This window comes from Oncorhynchus mykiss, chromosome 15, assembly GCF_013265735.2.
Source record: "Oncorhynchus mykiss isolate Arlee chromosome 15, USDA_OmykA_1.1, whole genome shotgun sequence".
NCBI classification, from domain to species: domain Eukaryota; kingdom Metazoa; phylum Chordata; class Actinopteri; order Salmoniformes; family Salmonidae; genus Oncorhynchus; species Oncorhynchus mykiss.
The window spans coordinates 55727054-55748494 of NC_048579.1; the positions used below are offsets into that span (position 1 = coordinate 55727054).

At 40.7% G+C, this 21441-nt stretch overlaps 1 protein-coding gene across 8 annotated transcripts; it reads left to right on the forward strand.

The window, feature by feature from the left end:
• The first annotated feature begins 2680 nt into the window (after nucleotides 1–2680).
• Nucleotides 2681–20760, forward strand: gata3 (GATA-binding protein 3). 8 transcript variants are annotated; one of them, XM_036943676.1, is made up of 6 exons: nucleotides 2681–2810; nucleotides 8368–8726; nucleotides 10145–10678; nucleotides 14316–14461; nucleotides 16422–16547; nucleotides 19227–20760. In XM_036943676.1, the coding sequence occupies exons 2-6, from the start codon at nucleotides 8489–8491 to the stop codon at nucleotides 19506–19508; spliced, it is 1326 nt and encodes a 441-aa protein (XP_036799571.1). In that variant the 5' UTR covers nucleotides 2681–2810; nucleotides 8368–8488; the 3' UTR covers nucleotides 19509–20760.
• Nucleotides 20761–21441: the final 681 nt, after the last annotated feature.

The window sequence follows — 21441 nt, forward strand, 5'->3', positions numbered from 1 at the left end:
ATTTGGGAGGCGTTTTGTCTCACATTAAGGTCACCCTTGACATCTGCACATAAGCAGCAATTGGCTATGGTTGGCTGGAACCTTAAGTTACAAGATGCCTTGAATTGGGTTAGCTTTGAGTGTATCTATTTAAACTGATCAGGTATGGACATTAGCCCTATCTGGGTTTGGTAGACTATATTAACAGAAATGCTATTTGGTGTAGGTTCAATAACGACAAAAATACAACAATGCGACGAGTAGCCTAATGCAGATAAGACTTATATGTACATATAAAATCACTAGATTTAGTAGTTGATTGCAAAAGCATGATAAATTCCAGTGGCAAGGCGCAAATGAAAATCTAGCTAAAAAGGAATCCAAACAATTAACTTGGACGACATGTAGGCTGCAAGTGTTTAAACAGGCCAGCTTGTTCTATGCTGCCAACATTAATCAGGTTATGAACATGATATCATAATCCCTCATTCTATCTGCTGATAAGATTCATCGTTATAAATACCAAAAAGGGGAATAAATAAATAATGCGTAAAAACACGAATGTGTACCCTACTTGCATTATACCGGAAGGTTTACGCTCAGCTGTTGTCAGCACGCGCTGTCACGCAGGAGCTCAAGTCAAATTCAACATTAATCACCCGATTTCATGCCGTTACTAGAGTGCACGCGGGAGAGAAGAGGAGAGTGACTTTGGACTTGGCCGTGCTTGCGCTCACAGACATCACTGGACCAAAAATGGCCCCAGAATCAAAATGGAGCCTCCTGAATCTGTGTGCCTCAGAAACTCTGTTTCATTTGAGTTTAGGAGAAACAACCCACAAACATGATCATGGATCATTTAATATAGAAGGCTTAATTTATTTGCGTGTCACATATTTCTGTTCTGTTTGCAAATGGTTGATAGGAAAAAGAGGGATTCATTTTTTTTCTGTCACATTTAATTATATCCTTAAACTGAATGAAGCCAATTAATTCTACAGATATGTTATTTCTTCAGACGTTAATAATATTTGTATTTCACTTACAATAAGTCATAATCATCTGCGGAATATACAGCGATTTCACCTTTGTTTTTACAATATCGAAGGCATCAGTATGCGCATTTATCATCGAAGCATAATTACCAACACCTTTATATTGAAATTGCGAAGCCATTTATTTTTTAATAAGCACTTTATTTACGTCTAATGCAAGCATATTAAATAATTAACATCTGGATGTGTTCTTTTGTAATTATATTAAAATATTGACATACTAATTCTATAAATGAAAGCTCTTGTTGCCCTGAAAACATTGAATTATTCAAAGGTTTAAAAGACACATTTGGCTGGTTGCTTCCGTAAGTTTATACAGCGACGTTTGTGCCAATTATCTTTAATTTATTACCTTAATTGAATTTCTTCTCCAAAGATAGATTTTGGTGTGATCAGTTTACATTTTCCTTCAGAGTCAAGGCGCAACGTGAGATATCAAGCCTCCAGCATCAGCAGAATCCTCTCGCGCTCTCTCTCTTTCTCTCTCTCTCTCTCTCTTTCCCTCTCTCTCGCTCTCTTTCCCTCTCTCTCTCTCTTTCCCTCTCTATTTCTTTCCCCCTCTTTCCTCATTCTCTCTATTTTAGAGGAGGAAGACGGAAGATGGATCAGTTATATTTGGTGTCTATTTCAAACATGGTATCTGTGTACTGTGTAAGCAGATGTATAGGGTGTATATTGGTGGAAAGCAACATGCATTTTTTTTAGTTTTCACAAAAAAATATGTAGACCTTTTATTAATAGTTTAAATAATATTATTAAGATACTGTATAGGCCTGAAGGACAACATTGCACGTAAACACCAGTTTCATATTTGAACACAATTTGATACATTGCATGGGGAAATTCAATAGGCTACCAATATTATGGATGTGTACTTCTGCAACCTTATTTTAGAAAATTAGAATGTGTCAAATATCAGTGTTAGTAGATCGAAATTAATATATGAACTAAGGTTTGAAAGGAAATAATGTCAATTAGCCTTCATCATGAATACTATAATCCTAATATTAATTGGTGATGATGGCCTATAGTAGTATAGGCCTACGCCATAGTCAAATATAGGCCTACTGAGATAGCCATGTCATCCTAACAAAAGAACGCTCAAGAGTGTGTTTGTGTGTATATGTGTGTGGACGCGCGCACTTGAGTACCTCTTTACCACATGCATTGAAATGGTCGATGACACGAACATATTGATTACTGAGAGTTGCAATCGACTATGATTTTAATTTTTCGAAATTCACACATGCACGTATAGTGAACGTATACTGAACAATGTAAAGCATGCTGTGCTACGTGATTTCTAACGCCCAATATACCATCCCATGATTAGTTAGCTACAAGGCTAAGCTATAGGCTACTTTAACAGTATTACCGATGCAATAAATACGAGCCGACCAAATACTACAGCAGCTACATGCGCCATAAACAGCAGTCCACCTCTCTGACCTCATAAAGTGCCAAAATCTCCTAATAGTGGTCTAGGGGCATTCGGTTTGACTAACTATGCTTTTCCTCCTTAGACTCCACCGACCCGGAAGTTCTCTGATCTGAATGTACAGATGCTTTGGTTGGCCTGTAGGAGTGTATGTGCTCGCGCGTGTGTGTTTGTGTGTGTGTGTGAGAGTGACTGGGCTGAGGGCGCGCGCGCCTCGATTTTTTTCCGTACGCAGCTCGCTCTCTCTAAATGCCATCGGCGCTTCGATCTCCATGTCACTCTTTCCTCACATCTGCAGCCGATCAGAAAAAAAACGACCGCGAACCTCTATTCCACAGGTCAGTAAATATTTAGATTTCTATAAAGCAAGTCTGTCTGTCTGGCTGTCCTTCAGCGAAGAACACAAAGTATAGCTCTTAAAGGTACATACTGGTCCCTTCCAGCCTGCCTCTGTGTGTTCTGTCCAGCCAGGCGTATGTCCAGAAATGAATTGATGAGCAAGTTTGATCCATGGCTTTAAAAACGATTTTCAAATTTAGCGTTTTTGTAGTGCATCTTTAGGAAAAAATGCACACATGCTTTTTGCTTAGTGAATTCCAGAGTCCGGTTAAACAGCTCCATTTTCTCAACATGTGTAGAGCTTTTTCTGCATGTCTGTCAAACACAAATGTGGTTAAAAAGACACACGCGACGCCATTGTTGCCTCTTATGTTTGTACTGTAGCCTATATGTGTTTGGCTGCGTTTTGTGACTGGCATTAGGCTGGGGGATATTAGGTCTAAAAATATATATACTGTAAATATAAAAAAAAATATATACTGTAAATAGGCTATAGGTGGTCTTCAATAATCGTTTTAATAAATTGTTCCTTTTTTCGTTTTTCACTGCGTCAACGTTTCCAAATCGCTTTGGAATTTATTGCAGTTAACGCAATAGATTCTGAGAATATTTTACCTACCTCGCCACTCCCGAAATACAGAAGATGAAGGATTTTAATGATCTATTACCACCTGAGTTGGTGGCAGGCAGAATCCCTTAACCCATGAAATTGATCTGATTACCTCGCCAATGGGTCATAAAAGAAAGGAGTTGGATTTGCTGAGGCTGCATTCCCCCTTTTTCCATCACGTCTGTGGTCGATATGGCTTGATTTGGAGAGGAGCTGTTACATGGAATGAATAGGATACGAAATTAAGGGCATCACAGTCGCGCTATCATGGGCAGAGCTGGAGCGGTTATTTACATGCAGAGAACAGAACGAGCTGGGAAATCGCGCGCGGTTCTATTGATTTATGCTGAATGCTTCCCCAACAGCTGTGTTTTGGAGATAGGGAGGCTGGCCACCACTCACATAATCACGAGGTGGGTTACCTTTTAAGTAAGGATGCAATCTGCCTCCAATCTCCAAATCAGGCCACGACAGAGATGTGCAGCACATTGAGTGTGGCTTGAAATGTTGATATGTTCTTTGTTTGTGTGTTTATGAAGTTCTCAAATGATAGCTACCTGTCGGACTATCAGAGTTGGCGATTTATTTAGACGTGTTTGATCTGTATGCTAATTAGCAATAACACTGTGTTATGCAAAACGGGTAAATAAATGCACCAACTGTCAATGGAATTTTTGGTAAAATACGCCCTAAGAGAACTACATTTTTTGGTGTTTTAAAGCAGAGGAACCGACAACAGTAGCATCCAAATTGAGGCGGTGTGGGCCTGGCGATGCGGTGGTTAAGAGAGAGAAGGTGAATAGCGATCACACGGATAAGAATCCCTCTCACTTAATTGACAGAGTACCTTAATCTATTTTTTCTTGTTATTGAAGCTAAAGCATTACCATCATCTGTACTCGAGGTAAACTGTTCCAAAATATTTTCTCTTTTGAATCATTCTAAGAAATATACCACATTTTTCAAGTTTCATTCACACCGAGAATAATTTCACGCCCTCGTTTTGGTTCTAAGAATCTGAACTGGTTCACATAGTTAATTGAGTACAACAAGAAGCGTTGTTCTTGAAAAGATCAGAGAATATTGTGCCATTAGTCATTTTATACACGTGGCCTATATTTATAGGCTATATTTCACATGCCCCAACTCGAGGTTTCAAATTAAGGCATGCATGATATCGTTTTGAATTATTTGAATTATTCTCTATTTCAGCGCATATCAAAATCATTGTTATTATTATTATTAAAAATAGTAATAAATAGTTGTTCGTTTATTTCATTTAAATGATCCTGTAACACACATGGAAGTCCGAATGTATTTCTCTCTCCCTCGCTGTTTTTATTTTCCTCCGTCTTCATCAAGATAATAATAATCTATCCCAGTGGTGACTGGAGTGAAGTAGCTCCAGCGGGTAGAGAGAGTGCCGCGTGCTGCCCGCTGCCCAAGGCGGTGTCCTCTGGTTCACCCTGGATCCGCGCCTCGCGGCTGTTTGGACAGCTTTACCTGCTACATTAGAATGAAACTGTAAAACCTAAACCCATCAAAAGTCTCCTAAGCCAAATGCCGCCACGTTAATTAAATGGTATTTGTGGGCCTTCCCGGTTTTGCATCTGTCCCAAAACTGGGTTACTACAGCACAAAAGCGTCAGGGAAGCTTGCTTTAGAATGTGCTTATCTCCCTGTTTTAATGATGATGCTTCAATGGTTGGACACACATATGATCAACCCCCCAAAATATTTTACAAAGTAATAGATACAATGTATAGTAATTATTTGAATAGCCTATATGCTATTATCAATATGCAATTTATTATTATTAGTAGTAAATATATTTGTAGTTAGCCTATGGGAGGCAAAATGTGGACACTGTAAACAAAGAGATGCTATCTAAAAAGTTCATCTCACTCTGACAATGAAATAATCTGGTGGTGTCTTAAATTCTCACCCTCGGTGAAATCTTCTGATTTTAATCAGTGTTCCCTGACATAATCACTCAAAAATTATCTCCCCAATCTTCTGCTGTGCCCGCCACCAGGCAACATTTATGAATCAGACGCAGTGTAGTAGAATAGACATCTGCTTTTTATTTAGTTTGTTTTGGTTATTGTATCGCGCGCACGCGCACACACACAGGGCTCCCGTTCTGTTGTGACAGTGGTGGGGATTACAAATGACAATTTTTAAAGGGGACCAGTTTTTATTCCACTCTTCTTCTCTCTTGACACTGAAGCTTGGGGAATCACGTCTTGAGAGACGTTCCATGTCCCACTCTGTAAGCTTCCAGACATCCAGACAAGAAACAAAAAAACATGATCAGGTTTTTTACATTTACTGTCATGTGTTGCCTCGGAGCACCTATAACGCATAGCCTACTTGGTGGATAATGGAGCGCGAAACTTTTAAAGAGGATAATTACACGAGTCCGTTGACAGCTCGACAATGGCGGTGAGATTGTTCGATGTGAGGCGGTATAGCAGTTTCCATCCAGGTTCAGTCTCAAGTTCGCTTGAGTGAGACATGCTCTCTGGGCATCATGGAGAGGGATAAAAGCGTGCTTTGTCAAATCAGCAATATTTCTGTTTCTCACACATTACAGTACACCCGACTGAGAACGGCCTTGGTAAAATGCACAACCTACAAAAGACTAAAAGGCCATCTACCAATATCACATATGTAGCTACCCTATTCTGTAAAATAGGCCTACCTCATTGCATAAGATGGATATGGCAGTTATTGTTGTGGCCATGCTCTGAATATCAAGTGCTCCCATGGAGACCCTGACAAAATGCATTTCATATATCCATTTCCTTCGTGTCAGTTTGCATTTGTGATAGTGCACTTTGGAAAATGATATAGTATCGATTTTTATGCGAATGCAAGGCTATTAATAAAATCTGCCTTTTCTCCCCTTGTAATGTTTGCATACAACTCACCATACAATTTCTTAACGATTTTAATGCGTAATGAACGCCCAGCATACCTGGTTATAGAATTGTGCCATTAAATAATTATAATTTTACTCACTGGAAAAGGGCGCGCGCATTTCCTCTCCAGAACAGCCTGCGCGCTCTACTCTGCTCGCTGAGAGGGTTCGTTTCCTGGAGGTGACGTCACGTCCAGTGGCGTCGTAGAGGCTGCCTGTGTCAGTGCTTTGCGCAGCACCAAAAAGAACCTCCCCCTATTCTACAATGACATGCTGCCAATCGGAGAGTATTGGGTAGCCAAACTGGGAATTAGATACAAAATACCTCCCCACGGGGCAGCCCTCCCCCCTCCCACCTATTACTGTGCAATCAAGTGCAACAAGGCGAGAGTACACTGCAGCATTCATACCTGACATTGGCATATGGAATAATTAGATGATCTGGCCTATGGTGTCAGTATGAATATATTTAATTGGTCAATTCAAGATCATACACTATAGAACCAATGACTGCATCAAGTCACATTTAATGCAGTCTTTTTGAATTAATAATGGCATTTTAGGGAATTTGCTGCTTGCCTATCTGTGTGTTGGGGGAGAGGCGAGAGGTCTAATACTCTGAGAGAATACTCTCTCTCTCTCTCTCTCTCTCTCTCTCTCTCTCTCTCTCTCTCTCTCTCTCTCTCTCTCTCTCTCTCTCTCTCTCTCTCTCTCTCTCTCTCTCTCTCAGTCTGTTAAAGCCAGCTGAGGAGCCAGGCAGTAATGCAGTGGAGTGTTTTCAGACTGCAGTTCAGCCACTCTGGCGTCCTCGCCCGCCCCTGCTCTGTGAAGCGAGGAAATCAGTCCAAATTGGGGAGTTAAGTCGTAGCTTGCCATTATAATAACGCGCCTGTCACCGCGAGAGGACGCACTGTCACAATTTTAAGAAAATGGGCGTCCAACAACCTGCCAGGCTGCCACATGTCCCTCGTTATTGAGCAACAGGCTTCACGACTCTTTCTATTTATATATTTTTTCATGACAAGCCCGGAAATATTATTGTGGCCAGCAGGATTCATTGATTCAGATACTGCATTAAAAAGCAATCTACTTTAGAATAGAAAATAATAGAATGTAATTAAACTGATGTGTTGTTTTTCATGAAGTCTCCATATTTTGTAATAAAAAAATCACTTTATTACGGGTTATAATTGAGTTATAATGAACAATACATTGTGTATAATGGGCATGAAAGCATTTGTGTACCGGTATTTGCTTTAAAAAAAAAATTATAAACATGAAAATAAATGTATTTACTATTGGTGAAAAATCCTTGCAGCAGTTCTTGGTCATCTCTCCTGGCCCACTATATTCAATTAGGGCGAGCAGGGCAGGCCCCGCCCCCACTGATGACACTGACAGACCCTCCTTAAGTTGCGTCGCGCCACAGCTGTCTGCAAGCATTGAGCTGCCTGGCGCCATCCTGAAAGAATGCCTTCACTGTAAAAAAAAATATAAAAAAAACAGAGAAAGAGCGAGAGAGAGAGAGAGACATACACACACTGGGACGGAGAGAGTTCAGAGAGAGCTATAGAGAGTGGGCGAGAGAGCTAGAGAGAGAGCGAGAGAGAGAGAGTGAGGGAAGCGAAGTAAGTGGAGAGGGTTGCCGCTGCGCACAAACAGAGATTTGATCTGTGAGTTCGGTGCTAGTCCGCTTGCACTAAGCTACCTACTGCAAACAAGGCTGCGTCTAAACATATACCTCTGCAACTTGTTGAATCGGCTTAATAATAGAAACTTTGTCAGGGAAAAGTTTAGGAACTTTTGAGTGGGACTGGATACGACCTTGGACTTATTCATGACAACATTCAAGTGAAACATTATTTTTTGAATGTATGTTTTGAACACTTTTGTTTTATTTATTATACGGGCATATTCACGTTAATGTGAATCCCTGCCAAATAATCTCATTTGAATAGAAAATAACATCTACATAGGGGGAACAACATATTTTTTTAAATACATTTTTATTTTTTATTTCCAGGTGAACGAAGGTAACGAAGAACGAAACGGTGGATTAAACAAAGCAGGAATTCGGACAGATTTTTTTCTTACTTGACTTGAATCGGTTCACTCCGGTGTATATGAACGTTTGCTAAAAAGCTATGGAAGTATCCGCGGACCAACCCCGATGGATGAGCCATCACCACCCATCGGTGCTAAACGAACAGCATCCAGGCTCGCACCACCCGGGCCTCGGCCACTCGTACATGGACCCCTCGCAGTATCCCCTTGCCGACGATGTGGATGTACTGTTTAATATCGACTCACAGGGCAACCACGTATCTCCATACTATGGGAACTCAGTCAGAGCCGTCCAGAGGTATCCACCTCCTCCACATAGTAAGTACTGCTTCATTACGCGTCGTTTTAGGCTACTATTGAATTGTTTAGATTTGGCATGGTCATATTTAACTCAGATAGAGCTAACATAAGAACAATTCATCTTCAGATGCTTGTCCATTTTAAAATGTCTGAACCGAAGTATTTGTCTAATGGGTTTTAGCCTCGGCGGATCCGGATAATAAAAAAATGCGAGGGCCATATGAAACCATGCAGTCCTCTGTTATGTGTGGCTTACCTCTCTGGTGGTGTACCTATGGTTTCATATGTATCCCGTTGTGAGTATAGGTATTTGTTTTAACAGAGACCACTCTGTTTCATTGTTCTAATTCCATGTTCAGTGCGATTTTGGCACAGTCAAATCAGATGTAAGAAGGGAAGTCGAGCAATTTGAAATCAATGACATGTTTAAATCAAATAAATTAACGCGAGTTACAAATTAACAGCATGTTACTATTGTCAAATATGACATGTATGTTTGTATCATGGTTAAATTCAAATATGTTATCAAACGAATGAATGTGTAGACCTTCGGACAGAGAGAAGTTGAAGGCCCCATGAGATATATTTTGTCATTTCAGACTATCATACTTCACCACACAACCGTGTCCATTTTATGGCAGGTAAACTATGAGTTATCATTTAATTATAGATATTCCTGGAGAGAAAATAACTGCGGAAGAGCAAATGGTTTAATTTATTGACATGACTTCCTGAACGGAATAGTGAATCATGACCCGTTTTCTGTAGCGATGCTAAAACACCACTGTTCAAACCCTCTGCACTGACACTGGCGTGCTACTCAAACTGCTGCTCTGACACAGTCATTCAGGCCCTGGGTTTCGGCTAGACCAAAAAATGAGGTAGACTGGAGTCAAGAGGGACAATTTGGGTCAGAGCATGTGTTGTCAGTTGTGTAGGCCTGGTGTGCAGTTTTATCTTGTGTCCCCGAAGATAAATCGTGGGTGATGTTTTAATAAAATGGCGTATGTTTTAAAAACATGTTTTCCATAATCGATTTATAGGCTTTCTTAATTAAAATAATCAAAAGTTTAAGTCATTGTAGTTGCAGGTTATCCACTGGTAAAGCACATCTGAATTCACACATATAAATATCAAACGAACAAGACCGTTTTGTTTCAATAGAAAGTGTGGCCAAACTTTTTTAATTGACAGTGACTTTTCATTTGTAACGAAGTGATATTATTTGTGTAATTTAAATAGCAGACCTAGACCTACATGGCGATGTCAAACTGAAACCAGCATAAATGTGAGATATTGTTGTTTAATGTCAACAATATGATCATAAGGGAAAGTGATCAAATCGTGAGAGTAGGCTAATTGAATGTAGGCCTATTGTAATTTTCTTCACCGAGAAAAATACTGACAGGGGTGTATTATCCTATTTTCTATTACAGGTAGTCAGGTGTGTCGCCCCTCTCTACTGCACGGCTCTCTGCCGTGGCTGGACGGAAGCAAAGCGATGCAGCACCACAGCACTTCCCCGTGGAACCTGAGTCCTTTCCAGAAGAGCTCACTGCACCACGGTTCCCCGGCAGGTCTCTCTGTCTACCCTTCGGCGTCCTCCTCCTCCCTGTCCGGGGGCCACTCCAGCCCGCACCTCTTCACCTTTCCCCCCACTCCTCCGAAAGACGTGTCCCCGGACCCAGGCATCTCCACTCCGGGCTCAAGCAGCAACAGTCGCCAACAGGAGGAGAAAGAGTGCATAAAGTACCAGGTGTCCCTGGCCGAGAGCATGAAACTGGAGTCTCACAGCCGGAGCATGGCATCAATCGGAGCGCAATCCTCCGCCCACCATCATCACCCCATCGCCACATACCCATCCTATGTCCCCGAATACGGCCCAGGCCTCTTCCCACCAAGTAGCCTGATAGGTGGGTCATCTTCTAGTTATGGTTCCAAAACAAGACCAAAAACAAGGTCATGTTCAGGTAGGCGTGCATTTTATTATATTACCATTTGATTTCACCTTAGAATTTATGACATTGATGATATCCAGGTGTAATCCCAATGTGCCCGTTTCAGAATCAGGACCTTTTTTCGTTCTCCACACAAAAAAAAACTGTAACTATGACAGCCAAGGCCTTTCTCCAGCCCTTGCAGGCCCATAGAAAGTCAAATGTGTCTCAAATGAACTCATGCACAAGATTCGTTTGAGGGGAAATACAATAGCAGTGGCAAGGAAAGCACGTGGCGGTAATAATAATACAATTAATAATAATATCAATAATAATAATAATAATAACAATAATAATACATTCAAAATAATAATAAAAAAGTATTGCATGGATAATCCGGGTTTCTATCTCTACATCAATTTTACTGAGTAACAATTTTAATTGGGGACGTTATAACGTTTCTATATGTTATTAGGCTACACAAACATGTTTAATCGCATTCAATCAGCACCACGATTTGTTAAAACACATTGCTTGGAATAGAAAGCGAATTAAATAAATCAACGTGCATTTGCCCACATAAGATTGAACGATTTCCCACTTTCCAAAGCAAATGAATTTAGTCCAGTGAATGATTAAACAGCTTTAGTGCCCTTAAATCAGATGAGTTCAGAATATTTTTAAGCTGTGTATAGACCTAAACCATATCCGTTTTCAGTTGTTCTATGTTTCACAGAGGGAACGAGAGAGAGAGGCTAAATCTGTGACCGCGGGTCTCCGTGCCGGCATGGCTGTCTCGCGCCCGTTTAGATAATCCCATTACTGTCAGACTGGTGCACGCGACAGTTGCATTGTTTACGCAGAGCCAGTAATAACTTTGATAGAGCCCGGATGCGGGGCTGCATTGAGAGGGGGTAATCACGAATGAGCACTCTCCGTGGCAGAGGGGCACGACTGGCGAAGCGGAATGTTATCCAAGCAAGTGGGGGTAATTAAAATAAAAGGTTATTCAGACACCGCTAGAAACCAGTTAACTGTAATGAGATTAATATCAGTGCCACATAGCATTAGGAGACATATAGAAAACAGTGGATTAGTCGATGCATATCATCAGGCTTATTCAATGCTGAATAATATTCGCTTATTACAAACAAAAAAATAAATCATTTGAATTTGAGGATAAAGTATGTGTGTGCTGTAATGTGCGTAAAGATACATCCTCTAAAATGAATCTTAAATAGGTTATCTATTAATGAGGTCAATAAATGGAATGTGTCTACATTGCAAACATGCAGATGAAAATAAGTCATTGAGAAAGGTCGACTCTGTGGTCTTCTAAACATAAACCCCGGAACACGCCTTGCACAATACGAAATCCTGTAGTAGCCTATTTCTCAGAGCCCTATTGTGGAGTGGATTCATTTGTTTAGCTGTGTTACCCAGTCTCCTCTCTCTAAAACCACTATTGATTTACAACCTCCTCCGTGTCTGCTGAGGTCTCTGGAATGTCTATCACATCTAACAAGGCAGAACCAGAAGTGACGCGTATCAGTCTCTGAAGAAATGGAGCGGTTTTTGCAGTCATAAGGGGAAGTGCGGGTGAGTAGAGGCAGTAAAGGCACCTCACGGCGCAAGGCCTCCTCTCTATACGCGTCTATGCTTTCAAATAATCCTGCCGCGATGCTTGGTTGTTTCAGTTTCAGTGGTGACGCCACATAGGCCTGGGGATCAGGAGACCACCTTAATGAAACTGTTAACGCGCGCCTCACCTGTCAGTGTCACTAGAGAAGTGCCATTCAAACCCAAATGCTGGTTTGGAAAGACAGTGGTCATTCCAATCAAATAAACATACCTAAATATGAATGAATTCGCCTAGTTTACAATGACATATTATTGTTTTTATTATTACTTTACACCACTGTGAAATGAGAGGTTGTGTGTGTGGGAGAAAGAAGAGGGCACATTTTAATCACAAAAACATGATTGAACCCATAGATTATGCACGCCCTTTTCTAAAGATAGGCTATCAGTTTGATTTAATATATTATGCATTTGATGAAATGATGTGTGACCTCATTGTGGCAGTAATCGACCATAACAGACCTGCTTTATTCAATGATAGTCAAATGTTTGTATGATGTTAGACATATTGTATGAGGTAACTTTGGAAACACTATGAATTGGGAAAGGCCTACTAACTCCAGGGTCAAATGTTGATATCAGTTGTAGCCTAATGGAGGCTGGGCTTTTTCCCACTTTGAATATTCAAATCATTGTTATAGGCCCACTGTATTATTATTATTATCATCAATAATAGTAGTAGTAGCAGTTGTATTATTATTATTATTATTATTATTATTATTAGTAGTAGTAGTAGTAGTAGTAGTAGAAGTAGTAGTAGTAGCAGTTATTATTATTAGTAGTAGTGGTAGTAGTAGCAGTTGTATTAGTATTGTTATTATTATTATTATTAGTAGTAGAAGTAGTTGTAGTAGTAGTAGTAGTAGTAGTAGTAGTGTTATTATTATATTATTATTATTAGTAGTAGTAGTATTAGTAGTAGAAGTGTTATTATTATTATTAGTAGTATTATTAGTAGTAGTGTTATTATTATTATTATTAGTAGTAGTAGTGTTATTATTAGTAGTAGTAGTATTAGTAGTAGTAGTGTTATTATTAGTAGTAGTAGTATTAGTAGTGTTATTATTATTAGTAGTAGTATTAGTAGTAGTAGTGTTATTATTAGTAGTAGTAGTATTAGTAGTAGTGTTATTATTATTATTAGTAGTAGTAGCATTAGTAGTAGTAGTAGTGTTATTATTATTATTAGTAGCATTAGTAGTAGTAGTAGTGTTATTATTATTATTATTATTAGTAGTAGCATTAGTAGTAGTAGTAGTAGTAGTAGTAGTAGTAGTAGTAGTGTTATTATGATTATTATTATTATTAGTGGTAGTAGTAGTAGTGTTATTATTATTAGTAGTAGTAGCATTAGTAGTAGTAGTAGTAGTAGCAGCATTAGTAGTAGTAGTAGTAGTAGCATTAGTAGTAGTGTTATTATTATTATTATTAGTAGTAGTAGTAGTAGCATTAGTAGTAGTAGTAGTAGTAGTAGTAGTAGTAGTAGTAGCAGTATTAGTAGTAGTAGTAGTAGTAGTAGTGTTATTATTATTAGTAGTAGTAGCATTAGTAGTAGTAGTAGTAGTAGCAGCATTAGTAGTAGTAGTAGTAGCATTAGTAGTAGTGTTATTATTATTGTTAGTAGTAGTAGTAGTAGTAGCATTAGTAGTAGTAGTAGTAGTAGTAGTAGTAGTAGCAGTATTAGTAGTAGTAGCAGCTGTGTTATTATTATTATTATTATTATTAGTAGTGGTAGCATTAGTAGTAGTAGTAATGGTAGTAGTAGTAGCAGTAGCAGTAGTATTAGTAGTAGTATGCCTAGTAGTATAATTTGTATTATTTTTATTATTATTAATATGTAATATGAATGTTATGCTACTATTAGAAATAATTATTTTGTGTGATGACATTTTCTACGATGTTTATAACAACCTTTCTCCCTCTTGACCTGAGGGATCAAGTGTTCCAGATGTGAGATGCTATGTTTACTTTATAAGGGGCGAACTGATCTCGGCGCTCTCTCCATGTTGTGTATCGTTTCTGCTTTCAGAAGGTAGAGAGTGCGTTAACTGTGGAGCTACGTCGACCCCGCTCTGGAGGCGGGATGGCACTGGTCACTATTTGTGTAACGCCTGCGGACTCTATCACAAGATGAACGGGCAGAATCGGCCCCTCATCAAACCCAAGCGACGACTGGTATGTCCCTGCCACTTTGTATTGATGACACTTCCGTCTTTCTCTCTTTCTCTACCCAGGAAGAAGTGTTAGCTGCAGGAAATTGACTCGCCAAGTGCAGGTCTCGAATTCTTTTAGATATACAGTAATAGCAAACTGCAGATTTATTATTACTATTGTTATGCATTTTTTAAATGATTTGCTTCATCAATTATTATTTTTCCCGCTTCAATTGCCCTACTGTTTGATATTTCTTAGAGGAAAAAAAAATAGGAGAAAATATATTCCTCTTATTATGCATTGAGGCAAATCGAAAAATATTCCATCCAAATCCTCACTGCCCGCATAGAAATAATATCTGCAGTTGACATACTGTAAATGGCATACTTAGAATTGGACGTTTAATGTGGTTTAGATGAGAGATGTAGGCTACCATGCACCTTGCAGTATTTGGAGAGGAACACCCTAAACTTTTTAACACCAGAAAGCTGAGTACTATAGAGCAGTTCCCCTACCTCCCTGCATGGTTAGATAAAGGGGAAAACTTTCTTGGCAGGGGACGTCTCGCGTGGACTGCTCTTTTAGCAGCCAGCCAGCTTCTGCTCTAGCCTATATCACCCCGTCTCTCTCTAATGTGAAAACCCGACTTCCCAGGAAAAAGCTGCCGGATATCTGAGCAGCGCAGATAAGTAGCTTTTAACAACATAGCCCGCTTCCCCAGTCTAAACATGAAGGGGACCGGGGACCGAATCAGCGCAAGGAGCGGCCCAGGGCACGCAGGAGTCACGACTCTAGATTGTTCTTCTCAGAACTCAGGGAATCTCTGCAGAATGTTCAAATACTGAGGGAAAATAGTAAGAAAAGGAAAAGAGAAAAGAGAGAGGGAAGTCTGAAGAATAAGTCTGGCAGGAGATGGATACAGTGGGCTCCATTTTCCAGTACACAATGACTTTATTTTCGCGTTAATGGAACTCAAGATTGGTGTGCAAAGCAATTACATTATTTAAGTCACGGATGAACATGGGTTATTAGGCCACCAGATGTAGATAATTGGAAACCCCCGAAAGATAGTGTAGTGCCTTTTGTTTAGCCCATTCGGTGTTAACGGGTACTGTGTCCTATTCGGTCATCTCGTCTATCGATTGGTTTTATAGATTATAACATCAATGTCAGGCCGGTCAGCTAACTGGCGTCTGAGGCAGGCATTTCAATCCATGGGAATGTAGAGTCCTCTCCCCATGCAAGTCGAAACGTATCTCTAATGTAAATCAGCGCATTAGCTCTTCCCAGTTTAAAAAAAACTATTTTCTGTAATTGGCTAATATGCCTATATGGTATGTCAATATGGACGGTGTGGCGATATTCAAGCTTATATGGCGATATTCAAGTTTACCATCTTCATCCACAAGCATATAATTTTGTCCATTTAATTCATTAGCCATGTTATATTGTAAAAACATCAGAATAATTATTGTTTGAGCTTGCTATGCACATATTGATGATTTAACATATAATTTCCCACCCATGGGAGGCTAGAGATTTGTTTAAAAAAATACATAATTCTGTCCGCCATCATGCTCTCACCGTAAAACTAATTGTAGTTTATTTGTATAACCTATTGAGTTCCATATTTAAACATAAGGAGCAGACACTATCTTACTGTTACTTAAGCACTTAGTCGCTTTAACGGGAAAATGTAATCAGATTTAATAGGTCCCATTTCATGCCACTGCTTTTATGTCGTCTGTAAATATTTACTCTTGAGAGGGCATGTGCGCATGATGCTATTTTTAGCCTCGAGTCAAAGCAGCGCTGTTTGGGGATTTTGTCCTTCTTTTTAAACTATTTGAAAGTTGGATAGACAGAGCTTTGCAGAAAGCTATATGTTAGTAATGTATTATAAATGCTATATTTGGTTTGATAGCCTAGGAAAAGGCCTTATGACTGATATGCATGTTTTTTTGTATCTCCTTTTCGCCAGTCTGCAGCAAGACGCGCAGGAACATCATGTGCAAACTGTCAAACGAGCACGACAACACTGTGGCGAAGAAACGCCAACGGGGACCCCGTGTGTAACGCTTGCGGTCTATACTACAAACTGCACAATGTAAGCAAAACAACAGCCTTTACATTATAGTAAGATATCTACTAATTTATCTAAGCATGTGTCGTCTTTCATATCCTTTCTTTTCTTCCTCACTTTTGTTTATTTCTTTTCATTTATTCTCTCCTCCCTTCTTTTTTCCCTGTACATTCAAAGCTTATTTGCGACTTTTTTTCTACAATTCTTGAAATATTTATCGCAGTCGTCCCTATTGAGAATTGTGGGGGCACAAGCGATAATACATATAATTCATGTGATTTATTCGCAGCAAGTCACATGTACGAATCAAAATATATGAGAGAGCCGAATTAAGCCCCGTGCGTACAGCTTGGTTTTTGAATATTAAATAAGAGCTTAATTAAAATTCGATTAATTTTCAGACCTATCTTATTTCAGGCCTTTTGGTTACATCCACGCCAGGGACTTGGAGTCCCCCTCTGACCACCAATCCGCCTGATTCGTTTTGTGGCGTGCTGGTTACTGTCTCACCACATCATTTTACTTCCTCAATCTGAGGACCCCCAGGACCAGTTTTTTCTCTCTCTCCTTTGCTCTCACTCTCTCTCTCGCATACACACTGTACCAAGAACGAGAGCTGCTGCGTAATTTAACTAGCGAAACATATTATTATTATGATTATATTTTACTTACAGCCTATTCAACCTTCATCTGAGAGAGCTCCCCCCAGAGTTGGTCTGATAAGGTATCCCCTATCCTCGCGCGAAGGGCGACGTCTATAGCCTATCTCACTACACTTCCTCCCTTGTCACGCAAGTGCCCTTTGCTCCCTGTTAAATATTGTCCCTATGTTGGTTTTGGCAGATTCTTTAAAACGGAAGAAAATCTGAGAAAAAATAGTTATCAGGGAGAATAATAATATTTCCCAGTTACATATTATATATTTTGAACTGACCCGACCTCAGCTTAATTGCAAAATTAGTTTGTTTTTGGTAAATTCAGAATTCTGTTGGGGCCTGCTCAATTTGAAACAAATTCCACATTTTACATGGAAAATTATATGAAGCCTCTCTCCCCTCATGCACAATGACTCCTAACCTGCACAGTGGCCACAGTGGCTGCAGGTGACAGCAACCTAACGCTAACCTCAGAGACCTTGATAGCCTTTCCAATTTGATAAGGCCGTAGGCTACAGTAAACGTGTATGGACATATTTATTGGATGCTTGTGAAAAAACAAGTTCCCACAAAGATGTGACAGACAGTGTTGACACCCAAATCAGTTTTTTCCCCTCCTTGACAATGTGAAACAATGTTCCTCAACATTCACTGATGTGTGAGTCAGGGTGTTTGCAGTGCGGTCAACCCAAGACCATTGCATAAGGTTTGTGGTTGTTTTCAGATTACTATAGGTGTGGGGAGAGGATATGAGGTAATGAACTGAATGCTCTGTGGTGGTCACTGAGTAAAGCTCTGTTGTGTTTTATTTGATGCAATGGGGCGGAGGCCCATGGCCCAGGCTTCCTATGTGAGATGCATGATATACATATACATAGGAGTATCAAAGAGCACAGCCTGCCTGGTCAGCTTTAGTTGGGCGAACTGCATTTCAACGTCTAGATAGCAGCCAGAAACACAGAGAAGCCCTTTGCTTTTACCCGACATCGTGCAGAGACAGTGAAACCACATCACTCAGGGGCCGTAGCTCTTTGCCCGTTGCTAATCAGCTGGGCCACTCTGTGCTAAAATAGAGTCAGTGAAAAATGCCAGTAACGTCTCAGAGAAAGTGGCAGAAGTGAGGCGGTGAAATCCCTGTTCCCATTTCTCAGGGAAGCGGTCCTACCGATCAGGGAGGCAGCCGGCCTCATCCACCTCTCCTTCATAATCCTGCCCTGAGCTGGAATTCCATCATCCGGCTCTCATTCCCAGCTAAAACCTGTGCAGGAATATGGCAGCTCGGGCCATTTTGGCCAGCAGATGCCCATGCAGATGGAGGGCTGAGGGTAGAGAGACAGACTTGGCCGGCGCTGGTAGTCGTCATGGCCATGTCGGCTGGTTAGGACGGTGGTTGCCAGGCTCTCTTTCTCACTCTGTCTCACTTTCCCACTCTCTCTCATTCCATCTATCCAACTCTCTCTATGTCTTTCCCTCTGTCTCCCTCTCCCTGGCATGGCAGTAGTCTAAGATCCAGCCCAGCTTAAGGGAATCAGCGTTAAAATCCAGCCAAACGTGGACTCACCCTGACACACACACACAAACACACACACACCCTACTCCCCCCACCCCCTACCGCTAACAATAGGACAGACAGATTTATTCTATAATGGGACTCCATTACATATCTCAGTGTCCCCCAAACCCTGAGCTCGAAACCTATTTGTGTCGCCCCTCTCCAATTTTCTATGTTTTGTTTAGTTTTTTTGCTTGTTGGTCCAAATGCATTGACACAATTCGAATGCGCTTTACAGGATACGACTGATAAACAGAGCTCAAGGCTTAAATTTTATTTACTTTCTTTGTTTGTCAGCGTTTTTTTCGCTTCATCAAAGTCCATCAGAAAGCATGAACACTGCTCTTTGATATTTCGGCTCAGTTCTACTCTGACTCATATTGCTATTTCTGCTCCTTCAACTTAAGTAACTCCTTGAAGTCACTTACCTATGAAATATGAATATTGAATAACTTGCTTGTTTTAACCCTGGTGCATTAACCCCATGTCCCCCAGATCAACCGACCTCTCACCATGAAGAAGGAGGGCATTCAGACCAGGAACAGGAAGATGTCCAGCAAGTCGAAGAAGAGCAAAAAGTCCCACGACAGCATGGACGACTTCTCCAAGAGCCTGATGGAGAAGAGCAGCTCGTTCAGCCCCGCCGCTCTGTCCCGCCACATGTCCTCCTTCCCCCCCTTCTCACACTCCGGCCACATGCTGTCCACCCCCACGCCCATGCACCCCTCCTCCTTCGCCCCTCACCCCCACTCCAGTATGGTCTCTGCCATGGGCTAGAAGACCCCAACGGTACCACCCACCTCCCAGAACCCCTCAACCAACCCCCCCCCCCCATCCTCTTACTCCCAGTTCTTTTTCGCTTACCTGAATCCCAAGCTGAAAGACAACCAAACTGCTCTCTGCTGCCCATAACCAACCGCTCTGCTCCATCACCAAGCCGCCTATGATCTGACCTCATTGTGAGGGAGACAGGCTTTATGGGTCCTTGCTTTTGTTCAGTTGTCTCTTTTTTAATCTTTATCAAGTGTATCTACTGCAATCCTCAAAGCCTGGCAGACTGACTCACTGACTGTGGTTTTCCGACTCCTCGGAAGACCACATAGTTGTTCTCCGACCCAACCTGGGAGAAAAGATCCTGAAGCTTCACCCACTCCCTGACTGACCTCCCAGCTGATAACCCCCAACCTGGAAACCCATTTGTGTTCAAACATTTTTCATGGGAAAAGCAAAGATTATTAACAATCATTACAAAAACTACACCTTTTATGATGCCCCCCTCCCCTTCCCACCCTACTTCACACACCTGTATGACAGGACCCCCCCCACCCCTGAGCCGTGAGAAGAAGAGAGGAGATTAACTTTGAATATATTTGTACAAATTGTATGAAATACAGTACATTTAACGAATACTTTTTAATTAAGTAAAATGCCCCTGGGCAGCTAACGACAGAAGGGTACGAGTCAAGGCAAGAAGAGACACTGCCGCTGGAGAGTAGAGGAAGAGAGGACGCCTCTGCTTCCTGGAGAGAGGGATGAAAGGGAGGAGAGGAAAGAACAGATAAAAGGACAGGCCTTCACTTTCGCCTGCTGGAGAACATGTTTGATGCATTAAGCTTCTAGAGAGTCTATTGTTCTGACTGCAGGCGTCTCTTTTTTGGATGTGCTATAGGTCTCGGGCTGTTGGTTTGTGTTCACATGCTAGCACATACACACACATATTCACACGTCATACTTTCACATACACACACAAACACACACTGCCACATTGGATCACCTGAAAGACTTTCTTCCGGCCCACAGATTATATGCATTGTGAAAAAAGTTCCTGTACTTGTTATTTGTATGTATAATTCAGAGTACCAAAAATACGAAAGAAACAAAGATGTAGAATTATTTCTTTATGTTATGCAGACTGAATGGTTGTAAAAATTTAATAATAATCACTAGTGTAAAAAATGACTGCTTTTTTGTTTCGTAATTATTATTATTTTCTTTGAAAAGAATAAACTAGTTTAATCTCTGTTGACATGTTAGCCTGTGGTTGCGATACTTATTTTCTTGACACATCGTCACCCCACCCAGACCTGTCTGGCCATTTTTACCCAGCATTCACAGCAGCAACTGACAACTCTCGTGGTGAAGGACAAACAGGAAGTGCAGAAATAAACAGTGGCACTGTGGCTGTAGGAGGGCTCACATGCCGTTTTATGGCTAGACAGGCAGGCTAACTCTCACAATCACTCTCACCATCACAACTGACCTGCACTTTAAATCTGGTCATAATGGAACTGAAAGCTTGGCAGAAATTCTCCTGTAGGTATCCGCTCGTTATCAGGAATTAGTAATGTTTCTGGAGAGAGCATGTGAAGTTAGAATGTGCCTTCAGAAATCCATAGTTCTACAGTATGGAGGTGATTAGTGAGGGTGATTAGCTGTCTCAGACAATTTAGGGAATTCATTCAAATCAATCTGAGGAATTCAGACCCTCATGTAAAATAATAACATGACACATTTTGTCGCTTCTTAGCGTCCATGTGCGTTTATGGAAGTCTACTACATCGTGTCAATATTGTACCAATCTTAAAAAGCTGGCGAATACCAGACACAGCCATGATACAGCAATAGAAAACACATCAATCACACAGAGTAAAACAATATATTTGGTTGGAACAACTATTTCAGTACATTTTATCACCAACACACCAAACCC

Bases quoted from the DNA above. Each gene is read 5' to 3' on its own strand.
- gata3 (XM_036943676.1), top strand. From the start codon at position 8,489: ATGGAAGTATCCGCGGACCAACCCCGATGGATGAGCCATCACCACCCA. The intron at 8,727-10,144 runs GTAAGTACTGCT...TTTCTATTACAG, and splicing joins GTATCCACCTCCTCCACATA to GTAGTCAGGTGTGTCGCCCC. The intron at 16,548-19,226 runs GTAAGCAAAACA...CATGTCCCCCAG, and splicing joins TATACTACAAACTGCACAAT to ATCAACCGACCTCTCACCAT.